General features: G+C 33.6%; 2 protein-coding genes across 2 annotated transcripts; both read left to right on the forward strand.

Moving 5' to 3' along the window:
* Window positions 1-1,347: 1,347 nt before the first annotated feature.
* Window positions 1,348-7,174, forward strand: LOC128173082 (mothers against decapentaplegic homolog 3-like). Its single transcript, XM_052838807.1, has 5 exons — window positions 1,348-1,500; window positions 3,025-3,216; window positions 3,753-3,890; window positions 4,534-4,678; window positions 5,764-7,174. The coding sequence occupies exons 1-5, from the start codon at window positions 1,431-1,433 to the stop codon at window positions 5,882-5,884; spliced, it is 666 nt and encodes a 221-aa protein (XP_052694767.1). The 5' UTR covers window positions 1,348-1,430; the 3' UTR covers window positions 5,885-7,174.
* A 5,995-nt stretch (window positions 7,175-13,169) lies between these two features.
* On the forward strand, window positions 13,170-17,433 carry LOC128172378 (uncharacterized). The gene is made up of 3 exons (XM_052838169.1): window positions 13,170-13,242; window positions 14,403-16,290; window positions 16,761-17,433. Exons 1-3 carry the CDS (start codon window positions 13,240-13,242, stop codon window positions 16,934-16,936), a joined length of 2,067 nt encoding a protein of 688 aa, XP_052694129.1. The 5' UTR covers window positions 13,170-13,239; the 3' UTR covers window positions 16,937-17,433.
* Window positions 17,434-20,251: the final 2,818 nt, after the last annotated feature.

Raw genomic sequence — 20,251 nt, forward strand, 5'->3', positions numbered from 1 at the left:
ATTCGTTTCTTGAAAGCGCGATTTTATTTTTGATGGAGAGAACGCTTGCGAATCAGGACCCCTGGTGAGAGAATGGGATAGAACTTTTCAGAACCGGGTAACCAAAAACGCGGATTGACTAATTAACGTCATGCGCATAGGCGTCGGAACCGGTGGGCTAGGGCCCCCCCCCCCCCCACTTTTTTGCAAAGTTAGACGTAACCATTATGCACATAGCAGAATAGAGGGTTCAGCTCCCCCTCCCCCACTTTTTTTTTCGCAGGAAATATAATGGTTCCTTACCTTGAAAGATTGAGAAGTTGAAGTGATAGGTACACTAGTCCCTCTCCCTCCTCTCTACCCCCCCCCCCCCCCCCCTCCCACGAATTAGGAATTTCATGATTTTGGAAAGGAAATATCTTGGTAGGTAAGATTTTTTTATTGGTGTTATAGGTATACCCCCCCCCCCCACACACACACACACAAACGGATTAGGATTTTTTGATGATTTTGGGAATTAGGTTTTTTTCTCAATATTTCTGAGGATTAGTCTAGCCCCCCACCCCACCCCCACCCCCCCCCCCCTTTCAATTTGCTTCCGACGCCAGTGATGGGAAAAGTGTAGGACGGGTCCATCATGTATCGCGTGCAGATATTCATATCTTGGATGGAACATCTTTGGTTAATACAAAAAAGTTAATAAATAAAATTGAACAATTTGATGCGAATTTAGTTTTGATCGAAAGAATTTTTTTTCCACAATGGGATGCACAGGAACCGGTTAGACTAATTTACATCATAGCGGAAAGTGTACAACTGGTGTAGGGCGAGTTAACTATCGGGGAGCTATTTAGATATGACAACTTTGGTTTAGAAAATGCAAATTGATATGCATACATTGGGGTGGTGACTCCCCAATTATTTTTTTTCAAAGCAGTCTTTTATTATCTGGAATTCATGTATAAAAGTTTTTTTTTTATTTCAATTTTAGAGAATATGTTAAGAAAGCCATTAAGAAAAATTTTAGACACAGAATATACAAAAACAGACCCAAAAAATAGAAAGCAGAAAAATAAAAATATGAAAATATGGTTTGAAGCGTATAATCATATTTGTGTAAAGTGTAAATTACCGCGCTTGAGCGGGATATCATCTATAGTCAATTATTTATTCCTTAAATGGTCTTCGAAACTGATAATTTGTTTATTACTCATTGGTTTTTCAATGATTCTATATGCCCCCGATAATTAACATGGGAGTTACACGTCATTCCTAGAAAAGAAAACCAATGAAACTGAAGAATCTTTGTGGCATTTCAAAGATAATATGTAGAGTTATTCATACTAAGTTATCATAAACATTGTTCAAACAACATCTACTGGATCGGTGCGTTGTATACCAGTCTTTAGATTAAGTCCAAAGAATTTTATGATCATCATTACAATATCATAATGAGTTTTGCCGACCAGAATGGAATGATGTCGACAGACCAAGACTTTCATCTGTCTAAGGAACAAGCTTGTGAGTATTTTGTATTAATTTTACAAATTTTAAGAGAAAAAAATTATAATTCGCGAACCAGCGCTTAGCATAAAATACGAACAAAGTAAAGTATTTAGCTCAAGTATCAAATGCGACCTTTTTTCAGGTCAAACTTGTATCAAATGCGACCCTTTTAAAAATGTTAGTCTTAACATTATTGTCAAATTTTGGGATCCGAGAAAAAAAAAGAAAACCCTTAAATTCGACAGCAAGCTATTCGCTAAATTTAGGAAAAATGTATTTTGCTTTGATTATCGTAACGGATTATAATTTTGGATACTTTTGGATACTTTCTTAATCACGAGAGCTAGAATCTCTGTGATTTTGTGTTTATCCCTGATGGTAAACACTGCCATTTCAAATTAAATTATGAAAAACATCAATTACACCAAAGTGAAAGTGACCAAGCTAAAATTAATTCATTTCAGATTGGATATAATTTAGGGTATAGCTGAGAATCATTAAATTTTATGAAATTTAGCTCAACTTATCTACTGATAAGACTTTTACCTTATCTTTATCAAGTTTCAAAATAGTGGAACGGTCACGGAAGACTACATAATACATATTTTTTGGCTTATTTTCCAGCTAGTTAAAAGGGGCAAGAACGTTTGGGATTGTTCACTATCTTAACTAATACTAAATGTACCTTTTTAAATATTACTTTTATTTACTACTTTTATTTTAGAGCTTACAATGCGATTAAGCTGCATGCACATGAACAAACAACCAACTGATGTTATATTAATATCATTAATATTAATATCGAACACTATTGTCAACCGACGCGAAGCAGAGGTTGACAATGGTTTTCTCGGGGTGTCAGTATATAAATAGTGCCTGTTTTGGAGGGTAACAGTTGAAATTGACACCCCGAGAAAACCATTGTCAACCGACGCGAAGCGGAGGTTGACAATGGTTTTCGAGGGGTGTCGATTTCAACTGTTACCCTCCAAAACAGGCACTATTTATTTTATTAAACTGAATGTCAATTTTAAAGAAAACTTAAATGATTTTTTATAGGAATGACTTGAATTCTACTGCAAACCGTACGCGCATGATTTACGCACATGTAACAATTCTTTATGTTACCCTTTGCTAAGTGTGTTGCTAAGGCTGAGGGTAATAGAACGGATTATCAACTGCGTCTAAACCAATCAGAGTTTAGTATTTAACCTGAAAGTATAATAATTTCAACTGCTACCCTCCCAAACAGGCACTATTTACTTTATTATACTGAATGTTTTATTTTAAAGAAAACATTACTGCTTTTATTTTTATTTTTTCGCCTTATTTCGAATGTAAAACTGACTTCTTTAAGAACGAAGACGGCGAACCGTCCGGGCATAATTTACGCGCATGTCAAAATTCGTTGTGCTACACGTGGCCAAATGTGTTGCTAACGCTGAGGGTATTAGAAGGGATTATAAACTACACCTAAACCAATCAGATTTCAGTATTTAGCATTAAAGTATAATCAAACATTTTGTTGGCCTTTTACAGTGCGTGCCTCGTATTGGTGTGGAGTGACCTATTTCGAACATCACCAGCGAGTCGGGGAAAGTTTTAACACAGCAGACCCAATCTTCTGCATTGATGGATTCACAGACGCTTTCGACACAAAGAGATTTTGTCTTGGCAACTTGACCAATGTTCACAGAACGCAATCGGCAGATGTTACAAGACGCCATATTGGTAAATTTAATTGCAAACATAGATGGTTGTACTCTCGATCATCCAGAGACTTATTTTTAGCGAACAAACAGCCTCGCTAGATGCTATTATTTGAAGCGTCTTGCTGATCAAGACTAAAACGGTTATGGTCATTTTTGGACTATTTTACCTCCTGAGAAAAAACAACATCTTGAGATATAGAAGAAAGCAGTTTTAATTTTAGGTGTTTTATTTCTATAAGAAAAATCATACATGCATGTTAAAATGAAAAGAAGATGTAATAATTAAATTTTTCTCTTGCTGTTTTTCTACTCATTGTTGGTAATTAAGTTTCTATTAACTCAACTTTAATGCAATTGATAAAGGTAAATTGTCAAAAGTGGCATTGTGTCATGTAAAAACCCCAAATAGCATGGCCTGCAAAAAATATTTATACATATCAGCGTGATGATTAGAGTTATTGAAAATAAATCTCTCTCTCTCTCTCTTCTCTCTCTCTCTCTCTCTCTCCAATGTCTCTTGTTTCTGTGTGAATTTTGATCGTACCTTTTGAACAGGTAAAGGTGTGCAGCTGACCTACAATGGACAGGAAGTGTACGTCGAATGCCTTAGTGATAGGGCTATATTCGTGCAAAGCCCTCTGACCAATCACCAGTATAAATGGCATCCCAACATGGTCTGCAAAATCCCACCAGGTCAGTACAATCAAAGTCAATGATTTTAAAAGCATAAATTTCTTCTTTAAGATTGTCCCCTGTATTCCCATTTCTCCTGCACGTAAGCGGAACAGTATTCAGGATAGTGATGTTTATGGAACAAAGGACATATTTCAAGTCTGAACTTAAGGAAACATGTCAACTTTAATATCATAATTACTGTTACATATATATAGGGATTATGTTTTCTAAAAATCCGAATTGAATTAGGGCAATACGTCAAAACTGACTTAACGAGAGTCTTTATTATTATTATCATATGATAATTACTAATTCAATGGTGTCTTGACTCAATGGAGTCAAAGGCGAAGGGACCGTAAAATCATGTCCATTTCTTTTAAATGCTTACCTCTAAACTATTATATAAATTTTAATCAATTAAACTTACATTTTAACATCACTATTCTTTTTTACCAAGAGCGGCTAAAGCAGTATTTGTTTTTATACACAACTGTGCCTATATAAGATATTCAACATGTGCCATTTTCTCATTACAATACTTTAGTTTGTACGAATTAAACTCAGGACCTCGACTTAAAATTTTAAAAACAAAATATGCATGTAACTGTACCTACATTCTACACGTGTCAACATCAGATCAATACAGTACTTAAATTTATAGGATGTAAACTCAGGATCTTCGACAATCAGGAGTTCGCTTCCTTGCTGGCCCAGTCCTTCGAGCAAGGCTTCGAGTATGTGTACAAGCTTACAAAGATGTGTACCATTCGCATGAGTTTTGTCAAAGGCTGGGGAGCTGAGTACAGGTAAGAGAGAGAGAGAGAGAGAGAGAGAGAGAGAGAGAGAGAGAGAGAGAGAGAGAGAGAGAGAGAGAGAGAGAGAGAGAGAGAGAGAGAGAGATCTGTCGCATTAAGAGGGCTGAATAGTTTTGTCAATTTTTAAACTATTTTAATCCTCTTGATAAGAAAAGCTCCGTATGAATACGTAGGAAAATATTTAAAACTTTAACCAGATATATTTGGATTTATTTTTATCAGATTATAGCCAATATAGCTTATAAAGCCAACGACTGTCTTGTTTTAAAAATGCGAAAATTCATGAGCGCTTTATTTTTCTGATAAACGGTCTTTACGTTAGCAATCTTAAAACTTGAAGCTTGAGCTTTCCTTGATTTCGTCACAAATTCACACTCATATTTTTAAGTCAAAATCAAGAAAATTTCAAGTTTCAGTTTTTTGAATGCTCAAGCCACAATGTAGAACTTGCATTGAGATTAAATCCATCTTTAGAATGATGCTCCATTTCATTTATTATTTTATTTATTTTTTTTGGAGCAATATGTTTATCGTACAAACGCTGTACACGTATGTGTTAAAACTTTTGCGTAAATAAAAAGAGATACGTCACTTAAGTTTAACGATCGAAGAAATACAACATACATCGATTTTATATCGTTTATTTGTTTGATTCCCATCTTGCAAATCATGCGTGAGTTTGAGGATTAAAATTGCAATTAATTATCAGTTATTACGGGAAAGGTGTTGATTATCACAAAGAGGCCAATAAGAACACAAACTGCATAGTCCTCAGCGATGATATTCTTATCTTAATATGTCTCGCACATTATTAACAAATTAATGTGTTAAATACGTTAATTATGACGTTAACTATGACGTAAATCGACTACAAGTCAGGTAGCCGGAAGTTTATCAAACAATCGCTATGACAACAGGCAATCCAATTCTGTTTGACTACCAAAACCTTAAAATAGTAAAACGGTTAATACTGAGTCCGACGTTGTTGTTTAATTTCTTTTTGGAGATCGGGGGGTCGAGGTGGGCTTCATGTTGTCTCTAAATACTCAAAATTTAGTATTTACATTGCTTTGTAGGAGACAAACGGTGACCGATACACCATGTTGGTTGGAAATTCGTCTTAACACACCGTGTAAATGGCTAGACAAAGCACTCGCTCAGCTGGGGTCACCAAACTTCAGGTGCTCAAGTAGGTAGGCTCTACCACCCAATCATGACGTCATCAACAAAGAAAATCACATCAAGAATTCAGAGTGTAGTTTCATTTTAAAGAAAATGCAGCGGTCTTTGTATTTTTGGAAAAATGTCATTGGCAAAAATGAGGGACTCTTATGAATAAAGGAAATTTTATATATATATTTTTTCTTTGCTTAAAGGAACAACGTATTAATTTTGTATATCGGGCAAATATCAATTCGGTTAAAATCAAATAATTTTCAGATGAAATGACAATGCATGAAGAAAATTAATGTTAAAAGAATTTATGGGCTATATTAAGGATTTTTTTTTACTTTGATTCGGTTTCCTTGGATTTTGTTTTGGGGTAACGTTATGTTTTGTTTTGGTTTTTTTGTTGTTATTTTTTTTTTGTTTTTTTTGTTTTTTGGTGAAAAATCAAAAGTTGTCGTTATTTGTGTCGTATTTGTCAATATCACCGGAAGGCTTGTAAAACTAAATTGCTGTGGAAATGTAAAAGTATTGAATACACTAGTAAGGTGAAATGATTTTAATGGATTTGTACATTTGAAAGAAAACAAAACTTAAATTATCAAATGAAAAAAGTCGTTTGTTTTTACAATTTGGCACCGCCCTATTCTTTTATATCTTCAAGTGGAAGTTAAGTACCGACAGTACACTTTCGTTTTGTTAAAACGATTCTTAAAACATCAGTGATAGCAATTTCGTTTTTTTCTTTGATATATCAAAATGTTATCTGTATTATTCACTTGTTGGACGATTCTTATTCATTTTACACCGAAATAAGGTTTTCATAAGAATGTGTGGATTTTTTTTTCACATTTTATACTTGTTGTTACAATAAAGGCTTTTACAAGTATTTGTTAAGTTTACATGTGTGCGATGTATGGAAAAAAAGTTATAACATTTTAAGTTCACTAGATATATTTGTACATGTATCCACTAAATTATGCTTCCCTCTATTTTTTTCGGACATTGATTGCAATTCATGCATGCATTAAAGGACAGAAAACTCTGAACAAGCAATCCAAAGCACGACTTAGTTGTCGGTGTAAAAAAATACACGCTGTCTTCTACTTTTCAAAAACTTAAAGGTCATATGAAACGATATTCTGACCATATTGACTTATATACGGGAATGAGTTCATAAGTGCCTATTTAATATGACTGACAATGTTTTTTGGATATTTTATGCAAAATATCAGCGCCACGGTCGATCAAAATTTCTCAATCGGGAATAGGAGCATCGACCTACGCGGCTTACCTTAGGCACGTAGCATCAGGGGAGGACAGGGGGGCCTGCCCTTCCCCCCCCCCCTTTTTCTCGCAGCAAGTAAGTTTTTTAAATTTACACATAAAAAATTGAATTATCATGGAGTTGCCCCCCCCCCCACTTTTTTGGGAGCATGTAAAAAATTGATATGAAAATACCCCCCCCCCCCCCCCGGATTAGGATTTTGAAGATTTTGGGAAAGTCCTAATTTCCTTTTTTGTGTTTTTTTTTTTTTCCTGGCCCAGATTTTTTGGTTGAGTCTGCCCCCCCCCCCACTTTCAAAAACGATGCTACATTCCTGTACCTCTCGTACTTATGACGTCAGTAAGACCCAATTGCCTTATAAAGCTATGTAGTGAAAACAAATATCCATATCGTTTTGCAGTAGATTAAAAGGAAAAAGGTATTATTTAATATTTAAACTTATATAATCATACAGTAATCAACAACGGCAGTATATTTTCTCTCAAGAAATTAAATCGTATGCGGGTTTTTTTCATTTGACATGTGCTTATTCAGTTCCGAGACTCGAGAATGAGTGATTTTCGTTATGGACCTACATGCAAATACATGCAAATACATGTATATGCATCTATGTATGCTTTCTTTTAATTAGTTTTAACGAAATTGTCACAATCAAGGATAAACCCATCGTTTTTACCCATTTGCTCGTTCATGCAACTCATTATGATTTTGTTCTAAACAGCTTACTAGGCAACATGCTGCCTCACTCGCTTCACTGTAAATTTTTTGGTTTCGTTTTCAAGTTGACAAATATGAAACCATTCAATTTAATTTAATTTTAGTCGAAGAGCCTCAAATGTGTTGATTTTGAAACGTGTACTATAATACATGTAGTATGTGCGGTGTTTTGATTTTACAACGTGTATAATTATGTGTGGTGTTTATTCGCGGATACATGTACCTTCTATCTCCCTCTCTTCAAAATCTGTTAATTCTCTACACATTGATTCACATTTATTTCAATTAAGCAACCGATCTGATGTTGCTACATATCCGTATGTCTGAAATTTATAGGCCAGATTAATTAGAATTTATCTATAGATCTAATTCTCAAATAAGATTTAAGAATATCATAGCGGTATTTTACAGTCGCTTTTAAATAAAAACAATACACAATGCCTCTGGTTCAAACAATTTCATTTGCCTGCCTTATGACGAAATAAATAACATGTAAAGGAATTAAAATGCTTTAATTCTCTTTAAGTAAAGCTCAATTATATGTATCGAAGAAGAAAAGTGTGTTTCTGTTTTAAAATTTTTAGGACAATTTATTAATGATTGAGCATTTTCTTTTCTTAATTTTTTTACTGCAGTGCTGGATATTCATCATGATATTGAAAATCTGATAGTTTTATTTATTAACGACCAATTAAAACTTAAAACAATCTGTACTACGAAATCAGATGTTCTCATCTGAAAAGAAACACACGTTCATATATGCAAACATAGCTAAAATTAAATCGATAAACTACTGTAAAATTACACTAGTTATACACTGTGTGACGTCATAAATCCACAAAATCAAGAACGATTAGCGGAGAACAATTTTTTACAGGTGCTGAGTTTTCACGGTAATTTCTCAGTAATGCAAAGGCAGAAAAATCTTACTACACGTATTTTAACATTCGCTTCTACAAAGCTTTGTATTTATGAAAGAAAATCATAGTGTTAAAAATCGTTTCATATGACCTTTAAGCTTTAACGATGCGTTGTTTAACCTATGAAATGTCAATTTCAATACAGACCGTTAGAATTAAGAATTTTTTAATTGTTCATTGGTGTCTTCTTTATACTTTTGTTGTTTATTTAAGATGATTATTTTTTAATCTACCGAAACTAATTCTACAATATGAAAGCGCGAACTCAAAGAACTTGCATGTATATAGACTTTCAAGTAGACTGTAGTTACCATGGCAACCCATACATGTACATAATATTATATGAAAAATTGGCTGTTCCATCTATCTAATGTTTTAATCGTCAATAATAACAAGAGGCCCAGGGGCCACATCGCTCACCTGAGCAACAATTGCCTTAATTCTGATCAAATTAGCATTACAGTATCAAAATATCTTGACAACTAAGTACAGTAGATCTTGCTAAAAAAAATAGAAAATCTGTCAATTTTTATCCACCTCTTTTTTTGGGTAAATACCAAGCCCCTTTTGTTGTTGTACCTGTAAGAAGATTTTTCTCTATTCCAATTTACCCCCCCCCCCCCTCCATTTCGTGGCCCCCCTTTTCTCTAGGGAATCATGGTTTCATCAAACTTAAATCTGCATAACCTGTGCTTTCACACTAAGTACTGAGTTTTGGACCGAAAACTTTCCCAGAATATTTTTAAAGATTTTCTCTATATATTCCTATGTAAAAATTCAAACTGCCGTCACGGCCCAGCCCTATCACTAGGGACTGTGATTTTGCAAACTTGAATTTACACTATCCGAGGATGCCTCTACACAAGTTTAGGCTTTTCTGGCCAAATAGTGTTTAAAAAGAAGATATTAAAGATTTTCTCTTTATATTCCTATGTAAAAATTCATCCCCCATTGTGGCCTCACCATACCCAATGACTATTATTTAAACAAACTTGAATCTTTACGATCTTGGGATGCTTCCACTTAAATTTGGGCTTTCCTGGCCTTATAGTTTTGAGAAGAAGATTTTTAAAGATTTTCTCTATATATAAAAATTTATCCCCCATTGTGGCCCCGCCCTACCCCCAGGGACCATGATTTGAACAAACTTGAATCTACATTATCTGAGGATGGTTACAATTTGAGCTTTCTTGGCCATAAAGTTTTGAAAAGAAATTTTTTTAAAGATTTTCTCTATATATTCCTATATAAAAATTTATCCCCTAATTGTGGCCCCACCCTACCCCTGGGGACCATGATTTGAACAAACTTGAATCTACACTATCTGAGGATGCTTCCACTCAAATTTAAGCTTTTCTGGCCTTATAGTTTTTGAGAAGAAGATTTTTTAAAAAATTTTCGATATATTCCTATGTAAAACATGACCCCCCTCTTGTGACCCCACCCTACCCCCGGGGACCATAATTTGAACAAACTTGAATCTACACTACCTGAGGATGCTTCCATTTTAATTTGAGCTTTTCTGGCCTGATAGTTTTTTAGAAGAAGATTTTTAAGGATTTTGTCTATATATTTCTATGTAAAACTTGATCCCCTAATTGTGGCCCCACCCTAGCCCCGGAGACCATGATTTGAACAAACTTGAATCTACACTACCTGAGGAAGCTTCCACTTTTATTTGAGCTTTTCTGGCCTAATAATTTTTGAGAAGAAGATTTTTAAAGATTTTCTCTATATATTCCTATGTAAAACTTGATCCCCCCATTGTGGCCCCACCCTACCCCTGGGGACCATGATTTGAACAAACTTGAAGCTACACTACCTGAGGAAGCTTCCACTTTGATTTGAGCTTCTCTGGCCTAATAATGTTTTAGAAGAAGATTTTTAAAGATTTTCTCTATATATTCCTATGTAAAACTTGATCCCCCCATTGAGGCCCCACCCTACCCCCGGGGACCATGATTTGAACAAACTTGAATCTACACTATCTGAGGAGGCTCCCATTTTAATTTGAGCTTTTCTGGCCTGATAGTTTTTTAGAAGAAGATTTTTAAGGATTTTGTCTATATATTTCTATGTAAAACTTGATCCCCCCATTGTGGCCCCTCCCTACCCCTGGGGACCATAATTTGAACAAACTTGAATCTACACTACCTGAGGATGCCGCCACACAAGTTTGAGCTTTTCAGGCCGAATAGTTTTTGAGAAGAAGATTTTTGAAAAATACCAACAAATTTTCAATAATTCTCAATTATCTCCCCTTTAAAGAGGGCGTGGCCCTTCATTTGAACAAACTTGAATCCCCTTCACCTAGTGGTGCTTTGTGCCAAATTTGGTTGAAATCTGCCCAGTGGTTCTTGAGAAGAAGATGAAAATGTGAAAAGTTTACAACGCCAACGCCAACGCCGACAACGACAACGACAACGACAACGACGACAGACAACGGACAAATTGTGATCAGAAAAGCTCACTTGAGCCTTTGGCTCAGGTGAGCTAATAATAATCTATATGTATAAGAACCGACATGCAGTGCTAGCTTCATACTAAAATGAAGAACAAAAGAAAACATTTCATTGTTTAGAAAATTAATTAAATTGCGCGAGTAGCGATTTTCCATAACAAAAAAAAAACTACAATATTTTTCGCCGAGAACCAGTCATCAAAAGTTTTTGTTATATCATTTCCCAGGTAATCTTATTCATGATCGCGAACATTTGTCGCCGCGAACCAGTTCATATCCGATAAATCCCGAAATTAAGACGTCGCTAATAAAAGTTGGATTAGTTGCTAGTGGGAATCGTATAGATGAACTTGTCGGTGAAATATTGTTTGATATTCATACGTCGTGAATTATTTTTGTGACTGTGTTTAAACAGGTGGCTTTATTCTCTGTGGTGTGCTTTTTAACTAATAAAAAGTCTAAAAATAGCTTGTTTTTATTGTTTGTCATTTATACTACCATATTAAAAAAATTGACTCAAATTGTTGGCCTTTAATACCAATAAATCGGATGAGTACTGTCTTTTGTTTTATATATTTAAAACATCATTGGTACTTGAAGATAACCATATCAACTATATATCAACTAAGTTTGACTCCTTGATTCCATGCAAAAAATTCAAAATATTGAATATAGTTATTAGGAGAGTGAAGATAGAACGTTCTATTGTTAAAATGATAAATGTCCTACGGACCCGGTTGATTAATTCCTAGCTCTTTGATTGGCTCATATCCAACAATCTACAAAAAATAAAATGTTATATTCACCTGCACGTGACTTAGGAAGTCAACATAACATTTGATTTTGATCTTTACAATAGACTAAACATCGATCGTCCAATGAAATATTGTGTTTCTCAATTTGTTCGACTATTGCTTCAAACTAAAACTGTTTCCTTGACAAGACTCAATTCAATATTGTATCAAATCGTCACTGAATCATATAATAAAATAAGTTTTCTCGATCAATACGATGATTTAGCTACCCGAGAAGTACTCCTCGGGTAGTTAAATCATCTTATTGACCTAATATACAGCAGTAATTGTTTTATTGTATGATTCAGCAACATTTCACCTGACACCGATGAGTTGAATATCAACATACTTACAAGTACATCGCAAGTCGTCCTAAATATTTTTCATATTTTAACCTAAATCTAAATAAACAATATTAACTCGTTGAAATGAATTAGTTGCATTTCAACTTAAAAAGTAGTACAAAGATTTATTAAATGTTGGCATCACCAATTCGCATATCGGAAACAAAGTTTCTAGGAGAAATCGTAGTTTGTAATTCAACATAATTATTCCTTATATAGACATAATCATTTTAAGCTGAAACTTTTTAATTCAGTGCAGAAAAACTTAAAGTAATAAATGTGCTACAGCGTAAAAATATTTCTCAATACCTTTTTTATAAACCTCAACATTAAAATTTCCTTTACATTATGTGTTCAATTCAATTCAATCTAATTTTATATTTCATTTTATCAAACATTATTATATCATATTGATTTTTGGGGCACAATTCAATAAATAAATAAATGTTCTTCAATACATCCATTGAATATATCCGATTTATAGAAATTGACATTTGCTATGGTGATGTCATACATGTATTCATACATGCATATTCAGCAACAAAATATCACAAAATCAAATAGGTGACGTAATCAGCAACCTGGCTTGAATAAAATCAATTTGATGACCATTTTAAATTGGATGTATGTGTAGATTTTAGTTATGTACGTTTTAAGATTGTTTTTCTGTAGTAGTAAGCAATTTTTACGAAGTGTTCGAGTAAACAATGACACGGGAGGAAGTATTACCTCATAAATAATCACGAAAACATCCGATAGTGGTGGTTTCTTCTTTACATAAGACTACACGAACACATATATATAAGGCATATTAATGTAATTATAAGAGTCAGATAGTCTCTAGAGGAAAGATTTTTAAAAATGGTATGTATAACTGTATTATGATTATGTACATGTAATTATAGTCAACATTATTTCAATCCATACTTTTCGTATTGAAGTGATAAGAGTTTGTATGTTGTTCTTTTTAATACATTTTTGACAGTATAATAAACCAAGTGTTCATTAAAAATTTGAGAGAAAAGAATAATCAAAGTTAATTAAATAAATAATCCATGCGCATGTGTTGCGAATATTATACATTGAATAGCCGCTTTTTCCCGCGCCCATTGGCGTTACTTTGTTGTTTTTTTTAGTCTTTTGTTTTATAAACTTGGTCCGATTAATATCAAACTTTGTGCACGCTTTTAAACTAAGGTTATGCTAAAAAATGTGTATATTAATACACATTGTAGTAATTTACCCGGTCAATTAAGCCATATTTAAATGCATATGAGAAAAGAATGAACAAAATGTTGTTTCGCCTCATATTATAATTCGCCCATGGAGTCGAGGCAGATATGAATGTATTACAACTTTGATATCGCTATGAACAAAGTCAAAAATGGTTTTGCAAATCAAAAATAAACCTGGGTACATTTCGTTCACTAATATTTCTGAAGTTTGTTCTGTTTAAATCGATTCATAATACGCGGGTTTAATATACCTATCATTCGGGCGTCGATAACTAAAGGTTCCCTTTTGTAATCATGCCAATGATGCATTTTGGTATGGTGGGTTTTTTTTTTTGTGTTTCCATAAAGAGATTATTTTCATTAACTTCGAATATTTCTAACTTTGAAAGGAGACCGATCCTGCTGGTGTAAATAGGAGAAAATTATGAAAAATTATTTGATTTTGAAAAAGCCAAAAATCAGACCAGCTTTAATTTCATGCCGTCAAAAATGGAAGTTTACCTTTTTAAAAATTGAACTCCAATCTTTACGAAACCCGAAATGTAAAAACTGATATGGACAAACGATCGTAAATATCTTTCTCTGTAAATAAGTAAACTGAACGTTTCAAAACCATTATACAATTGTAAATGTTAAATAAGTTTTTCAGTTTTTGGTTAGTTTTTTTTCTCAGAAAATCTGAGCTTAAATATGTAGGTCTGAAAATACAAAATTTATTTGCCTTCAATATTTTTTTTTCAAACATTAGTTTTAGTTAATATGATTACTTTGATTTTTCTTACACCATAGTTGATCCAAAAGGTTCAAGCAACCTTGATTCTTCTTGCCATACGGACATTTGTAGAAGCATTCGTTTGTGACGAAAACGTTGACTACTGCTCCACATCACTGACAATAGATTATGCTTTCACTATGATTGATCCAGAGAAAGGGCAGGTCTTTGCCAAAGATCGCAAGCTTTATGCGTATTCCGATCCCGACGTAGAAATTGAAGTTGAAAACGTCATTACCGCTGACGGATGGAATTCCACATTCCCGTTGTTGACAGCCAATCAGTCCATGCCTGGACCTCCAATTTTTTTGTACCAGAATCAGACCATAACCATCATTGTCCAGAATAATTTGCTAAACGAAGCCGTCACCATCCACTGGCATGGAATAGATCAGCTGGGGTCGCCAGCAATGGACGGAGTGGGGTTTGTTACCCAATGTCCGATTTTACCAGGCCAATTCTTCAACTATACGTTCAAACCTCGTTTCTCTGGCTCTTATTGGTATCATTCCCACGTAGGCAACCAACGAGATATGGGTCTGTATGGGGCGTTCGTGGTATTAAAACAGGACGAAGAAGTTCCACGCGAAAACCAGCATATTATCCAATTACAGGAATGGAACCACATGTATGATCCAAATACGTTACGTTCGGCAAATATAAAGAATACTGGTTCCTCCAAATCTATTCTTATAAATGGCAAAGGCGAGTTCGAAAACAACGAAGCGCCACTGGAAGTCTTTACAGTAGATAAAAAGGACAACCACTTATTTCGGATGATTGGGGTTGGATCTGCAGATACGTTTCTGTTCTCGATTCCCGGAATACCTCTTATTGTTAAAGAAACGGACGGATATCCAGTCGTTCCTCAAAAAGTTGACAAAATCCTCATTTATCCTGCAGAGCGATACGACTTTGAACTTGACTTGGAAAATATATTGGTAGGAATGTACAACATAACTGTTCAGATCTTTAAAGAAAGAAAATTTGAGACACAAGAAAATTTAGTTGGATTGGGTTTAATTAAGATAACAAATTCGTTATCAATTCCAGCTGCATTAACGTCAATAAAAAAGAAAATAAATAGTAGTATTCTTAATTGTCCATTTGGGAATTTTCCAGATGACGAGAACGTGACGTGTATACCAGTTTCTTTTTTACTGTCACAAAATGATAAGCGTTTCAATTTTGACGTACTGCGTCGTACCCCGGAATCTTTTACATTCTTTTTAAACTTTGGCTTTTCTAAAAGTGAGGGATATAGCTCCATAAATGGTCGGAGGTTTATTTTGCCAACTGTATCGGCTCTTTCGCAACCTTCAGAACTAGACACTTCCTGTGCAAACTGTACTGCCGAAACTTCATGCGAATGCACTCATGCACTCGATTTAAAATCAGGTTCAGAAAACATTATGGTCCTGTCGAACGTTGGAAACGGTGCAACCATTTCACATCCAATACACATGCATGGTCATACGTTTGAGGTACTTAAGATGGGTTTTCCAGCAGTCCTAACAAATGGTTCACTTATTCCAAACAACGACATACAATGTAGCCCAACACTTCCAAATGACAAAAGCCAATGTAATAACGCATCTTGGAGAAACGCAACCTGGGACGATTATCGAACTATTCCCGACATAAACCTTCTAAATCCAGTACGAAAAGACACCATTGTCGTTCCATATCATGGCTATGCAATAATAAGGATCAGGGCAACAAACCCTGGAGTTTGGTTTTTGCATTGCCATATCGATCGACATTTGATAAATGGTATGGCTCTGATGCTCAGAGAGGCAGTTGAATATATCAATATATTTGGCGATTTGCCAGAGGGGCTATCGACATGCCGTAACTTTGAGTTTCGTACATCGTCAAAACAGATATCTAATGACGAGCAAAGCGGTGAGTACTTTTTGTTGGGAAATAGTTTGTATTTATGATCGTAGTAAATTCTACAATTTAAGGTTTTCGGGATGTTCTTAGCTCTGATGCATGTCATGTTTTTACAATATTTATGTATATATTTTTTATAGTCTATTAATAGATGCTTAGAAAAGTTTGAACTCTCCTACTTTTTGTCGGCAGCCACTTTTCTGTAAAGAAGTATTTAATATAATTATAGGTCTTGAATCACATTAAACGTATAAGCCAGTTATTATGAAACTTTCAAAACATTGGCCATACTATGAGTTTAATCTTTGTACTGGTTTTAAAAAGATAGAAGTTAATGACTTTTGTTTTAATTTTGTATCAATCAATGAAATTTCGTTTCAGATGTCAACAATTTAAATTCGCAGGTGCCAGCTGTATTTTCAAAGAAAGAGTTTAAAACTGTTGGGTTTTTTGCATTAACCAATGAAATTTCATTTCAGGTGTCAAAAATTATCCGGGGTCCAATCTGATTACTGGCTTGATTGTGACGTCAGTGTTTATACTACTGGCTCTCATCATAATCATCATATGTCTTCTTCTCAAAAATTTCGGTACCAAACATGGTATTTTAAGGCTTCGAGAAGAGAGAGAGGATCACCAAATGAAGTCTATGTAGCGAAAGCGTTATTTTTATCCGGATTTATATGCCAGAGTTTGGAAAGTTTTTTGCAATTAGGTGTATAGGATGCAGGACGTTTCAACTTCAAATGAACCAATAGAGTTGCATGAAAACTAGTTACGAATAATTTATTCAGCTGGTGCGATATCAAATGCATTATTCTAAGGTATCCTAAACTACGATATACACGTTACCAACATGACTAATCTAAAACAAAAACTAGCATTTTTATGGGTGTTTTTTAAGTAATCAGATAAGGATGAAAAATGATTCCCTAAACAAACAGAATGTAAATTGATAATTTTCGTAAACATTGACTTCAACACTTCTGCTGCGAAAAAATTGCAACCATCGTACAGTGCATTGATTAATTCTTTATGCATGCATATCTTCACCTAATATGAAATTTTCAATGACTCAGAGATTGTAATAAACATGCTGTAATGTATTTTCAATCATACCATAAATATCACACACACACACACACACACACACACACATATATAAATATATATATATATATATATATATATATATATATATATATATATATATATATATATATATATATATATACATATATATATATATATATATATATATATATATATATATATATATATATATATATATATATATATATCCAAATCACAAAAGTATTTTCTCAGTGTCCGGTAAAAATATAATAAAAGAAAAAAAGCAAAAAAGCAAAAAAGCAACACTAACTGCAAAACATCAGTTAGTGCAGTTAGTGTTGCTTTTTTTCTTTTATTATATATATATATATATATATATATATATATATATATATATATATATATATATATATATATATATATATATATATATATGCAAAGTCTCTTTTTCAATGAATAATAAGAACAATTTAAAACACTGTTTCAAAATATTTCGACCGCGTTACCGGTCTTAATCAGTCAGTGTTTATTGTCTATAGTATTCATATAATATATAATTGTATATATATATTATATTTAAGCGTAGCCATTTTTCAAAAAGTGTTTAAAGCGTTTTTTCCTAACTGCATCACAAGATAATCTAAACGTTAATGGTTTAATTACGTAAATTCATAAAATGCATTAATAAAGTAAACAGAGAGCCTACTTGAATTTTTTCCAGAGGCTGGGTAGTAATTTTGTTTACATGGAGACTGTTGATAAAAGGTACTATGTTAACATTTTATAACTATAAAACAGTTATAATTTGTGATACTTCGACTTTTTTTCTCAGAAAACGCCCTCAGCAATTTGTTTATCAGCACAAAGAAAGTTAGATTACCTAGATATAAATGAGCGAAAAGTCTTATTTGTCATGTCAGCACTGCGTATTTCTTGTATTAGGTTATACGAGTTTAAAAGGTAAAAGAGGTTCGCTCTTCTCTTTTTGGGTAACTATTTTTTTGTTTATTTATATTTTACAATGCCAAATAAACCATATTGAATAAAACTGTGAAAATTAGATATTAACAGAATTTAGTAAGGAACTATATTTTGTGGCGGAAGGTTTTCTTGAAGAAAATGAACAATTTTCATAACTCAATAGTTTTAGAGTACTGCTACTTTAGTATTTTGATATTTCTAACTATTGATATATTTTGGCATAATTAGCTAATATTTCATAGAAGTCAAGAAAAAATTAACTTTTTTTTTTATTTTTCTTTAAAAAATTTTAATTTTAATAATTTTTACCTTAAATTATCTTATTTCATGTCATACTTCATTTTTTTTTTAGATGTGACCCCTGCTGTTTTTGATACTTTTATATGGTGCATTAAATGTATGTCTATTTGTATGCAAAGTTTTGGAAAGTTGGCATTACAATCATTTTCTTTATTTGCGTTATAATTTCATTACTGCAAAACTCTGTAAAAATCTTAACATTTGCTGTTGTGTCCATTATGTACTGACATTTGAAGCCATCAGTAAAGCAAGGGTTTTTAAACTTTGACTTGGATATTACTTTAATGGTCACTGCATGTTTTCAACTTCATACTGTGTTGAAATTATAACTAAATGATAGTATAAACTATCAATATTTGTTTGATTTTTTCAATAATTTCAGGAAAACAATCATTTCTATTTGGACCCCATATTTCCGAAAAATGGCACGTGACAAAGGTCACAAATAAGAAATGAATGAACATTTTAGGTTCCAATCTTATATCCATTATGTTTTTGGATTATTAACAATACTAGTTTTTCAGGTGCCAACCTCCTTAATATCTTTCTAGTTATAATTTTGGTTGCCATGTACTAGTATTATGGGGGAATCATTTTCATATCTGCTAAAGACGTGAATGCCTCTTCTTGTTGCGGAATTCATTTTTTGTCTCTAGCTTGAAAAAAGCAGCCGTAGTGGATTTTCTTGAACAGTTCTTTAAAGTTCATGCTAGTTTAGAATTTTTAGCATACTAGGTCCATTTTTTTGGGGGGGGGGGGGGGGGTTCTTTAAAATTGAACGAGATCATCACTGCAGGTGTGTGGTTTCTAGGACTAGGTCGGCTCTTCTTCCGGTGATCACTTTTGTTGTTGAGCAATTAAAGAATAAACCGCATAGGATGCGTACGGATTTCCTTCGATACGATACAGCAAGTGGTTTGTATATATAAACGGAAACCACGAACTGCGTTATCAGCATATTTTTTTCCCTAGTCTTTTAAACAAACTCACAAATATATGTCTATCAAATGTGTTCTATGCAATTTCACCAAATATTTTAAACATACGATTGAATTGATTGAATAATTGATAAAACACAGGTCGATCTTATGGCTGAAAACTCTGAATAGTATTAGTTGGAGGTGATGTATAGAGGTATTGGGATATTTTCGCAAAGGTCAAGCTCAACAATAATCAACGTGCGAGGATCATGCTTAACAATGCTAAGGTGATAAAAAGCGTTGGAAAACCAATCGAATTCATAGGTTATGAACAAAAAACATTCACCATTAAAACAGTTTCATGCAAACAGATTGTTTCCGATGATGAATTTCTAAACTGCTAAGACTGCTTCCGTTTCGCAATGATGTCAACTTAAACAGTCAAATAGAATATTAGTAAAAAGGAAATACCCACTTTCAATTTTCAAGCAGCCTTTCACAATCAATAATGACCACATTTTTTGTACAAACGGAGTTTTGGCTCAATCTAGTCCTAAAAGGTAGTACTGTAGAATCATTTGAATTCATGATGGCTCAGTTTTCGTGGCATTCGTGGGTACCCGGCAGTCTCTCTCTCTCTCTCTCTCTCTCTCTCTCTAGAGCGAGAGAGAGGGTAGTATGGAGAGAGAGAGAGA

Source organism: Crassostrea angulata, chromosome 2 (genome assembly GCF_025612915.1).
Source record: "Crassostrea angulata isolate pt1a10 chromosome 2, ASM2561291v2, whole genome shotgun sequence".
Taxonomy (NCBI): domain Eukaryota; kingdom Metazoa; phylum Mollusca; class Bivalvia; order Ostreida; family Ostreidae; genus Magallana; species Magallana angulata.